Source organism: Malurus melanocephalus, unplaced genomic scaffold (assembly GCF_030028575.1).
Source record: "Malurus melanocephalus ecotype Western Australia unplaced genomic scaffold, MMel_1.1 scaffold_436, whole genome shotgun sequence".
Taxonomy (NCBI): domain Eukaryota; kingdom Metazoa; phylum Chordata; class Aves; order Passeriformes; family Maluridae; genus Malurus; species Malurus melanocephalus.
Window position 1 is genome coordinate 273,812 of NW_026623668.1, and position 6,146 is coordinate 279,957.

The window sequence follows — 6,146 nt, forward strand, 5'->3', positions numbered from 1 at the left end:
GCCTTTTTTTTTTCCCCTCTTCGGACCGCAAAGGCGAGATTAAAAGTGGCATTTTAGTGCCTTTTCCTGCAATTTTCTCTACACTTTTTTTTTCTTTTTATCTCCAGTAGCGATCTCTGGGGCTGAGGTTTCCGCAGAAAGTTTGGGGGCTGTTACGGTGTGTATTTTTGCGGAGGGGGAGGGGAGCGGGCTCCTTCTGTGTGTGCTGCTCCTCTGGGTGCCTATTGGAGAATAATAGTGTAAGTGACAACCTAGAAGTAGACTTTCTGCTCTTCACACTGGATAGAAAAGCTGCCTTTTTTTTTCTTTGCCTTTTTTTTTTTTAATAACCCCCTTTCTCACTTGATCCTTTACGCATTGGTTTTATTTTTGAAAGGATAGCTAGACTTCAGTCACCCTCCACCTTAATTTAAACCTGCTACTTATTTTTTTAATTATTAATTCCTCGTTTTGAGCGTTACACTTGTCTGATCAATTTGATCTGCAGCTCTGTCTTCCGTTTGCTAAACCTCGAAAACTGGCTCTCTGAAAAGATATTTAATCTCTGTTTTTTTGTCCATTGCCATTTTTGCTCATGGCTACTCTGTTTCTCGCTATCTGTTTTTGCCCCTCCCCGCCTAGAAGAAAATAGCAACAAGAAAAAAAAAGAAAAAAAATAAGAGAATATTAGGGGAAGTAGTCCTCAGGTCTGCTGCCCCCCCACCCCCCTTCAGAAAGGGGGGGACCTAAAAAAACATCAGTCTTGAACTTCTTCCTCTTCAAGAGCTCGGGCTGCAAAGGAAACCTCCTTTGTTTTTGTTATTTATATGCTGTCAAGTTTTGAAGTGGTGAGTTTCGGGTCGGTTTTGCTAATTTCACTCAGAAAACTGCAGTGTTTCTGTTTCTAGATAAGTACTTTGCTTCTTTGTCTCTTTAAAAGGTCACAGGGAAAGCTTGGCCTGGATTGTGAGAGCCATATGGAACGGATAAGTGCGGAGCCTCTCTCAAATGTGATTATGGGTTTTTATGGGGGAGGGAGGGAAGAGGAGGGGAAAGGCATGGGGAGGGGGCTGATTCAGGAGGAGAGAAAGAAATAATATAATACTGGTAGCGTTACATCGCGACAAAAGGAGATACCGCACCGACTCTCATTCAGAAATTGCGCGGTGTGCCCGTACCGTGTACGCTGGCTCCGGGAAACTGTGCCTTGAAATTGTGCTCTTCTCTCACTGATCTGTGATGAAAACTTGTAGTTGTGAAAGATGCCTAAATGCGAAACCCAGGGAAACTCCTGGCCTGGAACCGGCGGAGATGATAGGTCTTTCCTGCCACCCTCTCCCTGGGCAGGCCATGCTGGTTGTTGCTCATCACTATTCCAAACTGAGGTTTCAGTGAACTTTAGCCTTGGGCATGGAGTTTAAAWGAGTAAATTAGGTGTTTTATGTGCATGTAATTTTGCTTTGTAACATAAAGCTTTTTACAAGATGACTAAGCGGTGAAAGGATGCCGATGGGTGGGTATTCTCAGGCCAAGCGAAAATGACCCATTTGGTGTTTTGGTTGCAGTCAGTGTATTAACTAAGTGGTGATCTATCACTTTTATTCACTGTACATGATGTAGTGCAATTCTGACTCATGATGACTGGATACTTTTTGTAGCAAAGAACCTCCGTGCCTTAGAGTACTTCTGAAGTTGTCAAAAGTGATGAGGAATTTCTTGTTCGAGGCTTTTTCTTGTGTGTATTTTCTTTTGCTTTTCTCCCCCCCACACACCCCCTTTTTTTTTTTTTTTTTTTTTTTTTTTTCTTTTTTGTTAATCCTCTTTTTCTTTAGATAGACTAATCTCAGGAAAGCAGCCCTATGGTATGTTAGCATCATCCAAAATATCGGAAGATGCTAACAGTTTGAGTCTGTAATTCTTTGCTTAGGTTACAYTTAACACAGTTTAAAAAAATCTTTTTGAAAAGTGGCTAAAATAGGCATGTTTACTGTTAATGAAACGCATGACCTAAAACAGATGGGGTAAAGATGAATGGTGAACCTTAGCCTGTCACCTATCAGCATAAGGAAAAATAACRATTGCCTGAACTTCATCTATTTGGTGGCATTCTTGAGGTTGCTTGTAAAGGTTCGAATAAATGCATTGCCTCTTTCTTTACCGTATCGGGGAAAAACAGCATGATGTTCAAACAAGAAAAAAATAGTTTACAAAATCGTCATTGGCAGGTATACTAGTGGCATAGAAGTATATGTATAAAAAATTTCAAGATATTTAGGCTTTAATAACTTCGCTRTGAAATGTGCAGAAAATGTATTGAATTACTAGGCAACTGAAAGAAAGTAGCAGTTAYCCGATTCACACCGGTCTTTCTAAATATGACTTCCCCAGCATTAGTATTTGTACTTGCTAATGTAAATACTAGTTCATGGATTAATGTCTGTTGACCTGTCCTTAGAGATTATATTTTTATATATATGTATCTGTCTATGTAACATAATTGTCTGTGTAGTTATATCTTTCCCTGTCAGGGAAAGGTAGGTAAAATGCCTAACAATCACAACAGTATTGATTAATGAAATCATAACCAGAAAGATGCCTTTGCTCTCAGCAAGGTTTTGCAATATAGTTGGCAAAACAGATTCTGATGAGTGACAAAAATCCTTAAAACTTACTCTGTTATGTTCTAGTCTTGGGAGATTTCTAGTGATTTAACTGTAATTGTTATGCATGGACAGAGGTTTCAAAAGTTTATAAAAAGGGAAGTACGATCAAGCAGAAACCTTTTCCTAATTTGCTATTGAAATTCTGGTTTTTGGTTTCAAATGGCTGTGTCAGCATCACCCAGGTTTTGGTTTTCTTTTTTTAATTTAAGGGTTTCAAAAGTACTGTAGAAATTGGGAAGATTTTTTTCCCCAGCTTTATGTTTGGTGAGAAACTACTCAGTTATTTTTCTTAATTAAATAAATGACTTTGTTTAACACTTAAAGCCTAACATCTGAAAAATGGCGTATTTTGAACTTTGCAAAAGTTGCTAAACTCTTTGTCTAATATTGGTTAGGAAACTCAAAAGCAACCAACTCCCGCCACTGTTTTCTGAAGTTAAATGTCAAATTCTTTTCTAACTTCTATTTTTAAGGGGGGGAGGAATTGTAAATAGACGATAGTCTACATCTCTAATAAATCTGTTGCTCCTTCAACTGAAGTTTTAACAATCTCCCTGATGTTGTTCAACCATTTTATAATCAAATAGATCAAGAAATTTTTCATTAGAATCTTTCTCTCTTTCCCCACAATAAAAACATCCGCGATTAATAACAAACCTTTCTGTGAGATTTGTAACAATAGCTGTCTTGGAGCTCATACCTTGACAATCATCATCATTTCTATGAGTCTTAGATTCTCTCAGTTTTAGTAGAATATCTCCAAAGATTTTATTTTTTTTTTTAGAAGAGGTACTCTGGTTGGCTTTTAAAAAAATAGTTCCACTGGATTATGATACAATCTCTCTGTAAACTGGGGGTATGAGATAATTTTAGAAGAATAAGTTTGTTTCTTTTAAAAAAGGCATTTCTTTCTAGTTGAAATAGTTACCTATTCTTCTTTATGAGCCTATGATACATATATATCTGTCTCTGTACATGTGCAGGCTGTATACGTATACATATGCGCACACGTGTACAACATATATATTTTTTTTTTGAATCATGGCAGGTGATCTTTAGAGGCGGGACTGAGTATGGATCATTTGAACGAGGCAACTCAGGGGAAAGAACATTCAGAAATGTCTAACAATGTAAGCGATCCGAAGGGTCCACCAGCCAAAATTGCGCGCTTGGAACAGAATGGGAGCCCATTAGGAAGAGGAAGACTTGGAAGTACAGGAACTAAAATGCAAGGAGTGCCTTTAAAACACTCTGGACACCTGATGAAAACTAATATTAGAAAAGGTAACACTTTTGATAATTCTGCATTAGAGAAATATGATTTRTAATATTTGGGGGGGAAGCATACTTTTGCAGACTCTACCTCATTTATATTTCAGGTTAAAATCTCCATTCTAAAATACAATATATTCCCAATTCTGATATAAATCACATTTGGGAAATGTAAGCTTCATTCTTGGGTGGAGCATCTTGCTTTTCAGGGTGGAGTCTGATTTTTGTTAAGGTAAAGGCTAGCTGCTTTGATTAAAGCAAATTCTTACATTTAAATTTAAGTATTATATTGCATTAATTCTTTGAGTAAGCGTTGGGCTACRAAATGCAAAAAAATGTAAGAGTAAATACTGAACCCCCAAAACAAATTCTCGCCTTTCCTCATAATGATGGTCCTAAGATTGGAAGGGCAGCAGTATTTCCATAGCAGTTGCAAGTTGGTTTAAAGGAGAGAGTGTAAATCTTTAGGTATCACATTGGAAAAGTCATTTATGATGTCAATCTTCGCAGTTTATTTTCTTAAGTACAATTCATTATTGAACAATGAACAACTTGGGTGTCATATTTTTCAGTGGCTGGTTTGCTGTAATTAGACATTTACACAAGGAAAAGGCACATTTAGAATCATTGATGTTTGTATATGGATGGTTTTTGTTTGCATTGAAAATACTTTTAATGGACAATAATATACAAATTTTACTTATSAAAATGTGTAGGTCTTTTTGACCATGTCCTGCATGCTTGCTAATTTAAATCAAAACATGCTGCATGTAATTTGGYATATGTCTTAAAACAGCCTCTACTTTTCCTAGTACAATCAGTTATGTTTATAATCCAGATTTTTCTTGTATTTGCTAAGCAAAGTGCAAAATGCAACCAAGACTATTAAATGCACAAAGTTAGAAGGCAGAGGAATTTCATTGTGTCTGATGCATAACATTTATCGTACAATCATTTATTTTTTCCTCGGTTTGGCGAAAACAAAGAATATATTGATCCTGAAATGAACAGACACAGCAGTCCGTATTGTTAGATCTTTATCTATTAAAAATGGAAAAACAGCACTTCAGCAAATTCTTTGGCCTCTGCTCATGATTACCCTATTTATTGATTGTTTGCCAAGAATGTATGCATCTTAAGAAAGCCAGGGTAAGAGCATTAAAAATATAATTTATTACGGCTTTTCAAGCAGAGTGCATTAACATTGTACAGTGAAGCAGTGGGGCTGTATAAAAAGGACTTTCTGACGCCTGCAAACATATAAGTTCCATAAATTCCTAAATAGGAGATTTCAGCTGTCTCTGGTATTATGTGATATTTGCACAGCAAACTTTAATGCCAGGACAGTTTTAGACAAGGATTCTACAGACTTCACTGCTCCTTATGGCAGACGTGCTGTTTACACAGACTCGTAAACCTTCAGCAAAAGCTCTAACACTGCCTTCAGGTTTAAATCATGCTGTATTTTTAGCAAGGAGCACTGACCAATGCTCTCCCCTTTAATACTAGAAGGTTATGAAGTTGGTGCACTTGGAGGTCTTGCCAAGTACTAGCAGGAGTGATCAGCCAGCTGAGATTGTGCTCTCCTGTATAACATTTTTCACATTAACAGAAGGACACTAGTGACAGTTTGCTAAAAGATTTAGTGGCTTGATTTGTAGTCAGATGATACCTGTGTCACACCACCAGGATCCACCTCTGATTTTCTAAGCTGTGCCTCAAAATTTGGCCAGGAGGCTCTCCTGTGGTGATTAAAGTGCCACATTTTACAAAATGCAGCAACTTAGGAAAACATGTAGCTGGCAAAAAGGGCGGTGATATGCAGCAAAGTACCTGTGTCTTTTGCCTGACCATGGCTTAATTTGTAGCAACTGATAAGGGGGAAAACAAATACGCTTTAGCTGGTTTTGGATGTATCTGTTTGTTAGAATGAAGCTTTGCTTACGGTTTATCTTCAGGAATTACTGGTGAAACTACTTAAGAATTTTGAGCCCTTAGTCTGAGTCAGAYGGTAGTAGGTGAAACATCAATTGTGAGAGCCTGGAAGGGAGAAAAAAAACCAAAAAACAAACCACCACCTTTTTGCACATGAATCGTGTGTGTCCACAGCTTATTTAAAATCAGTGAAGTAAACACCACTTTGCATGTACTGCTTCTGCTTTGGTCTTCTCTCCCTTCCTGGCCAGTCTCACTCAGATTAAAAAAAAAAAAAAAAAAAAAAAAAAAAAAAAA

General features: G+C 37.3%; 1 protein-coding gene across 4 annotated transcripts in view; it reads left to right on the forward strand.

Moving 5' to 3' along the window:
* SATB1 (SATB homeobox 1) overlaps positions 1-6,146 on the forward strand; it is a 92,524-nt gene that overhangs the window by 17,889 nt on the left and 68,489 nt on the right. For 2 of the 4 annotated variants that reach the window (XM_057380099.1, XM_057380102.1), the window contains exon 2: positions 3,691-3,926. In XM_057380099.1, coding sequence (XP_057236082.1) covers positions 3,716-3,926 — 211 coding nt within the window. In that variant the 5' untranslated portion in view covers positions 3,691-3,715. Of the gene's footprint in view, positions 1-19; positions 828-919; positions 990-3,690; positions 3,927-6,146 lie in introns of those variants that run through there. The other 2 variants (XM_057380101.1, XM_057380100.1) reach the window with 2 other exon arrangements.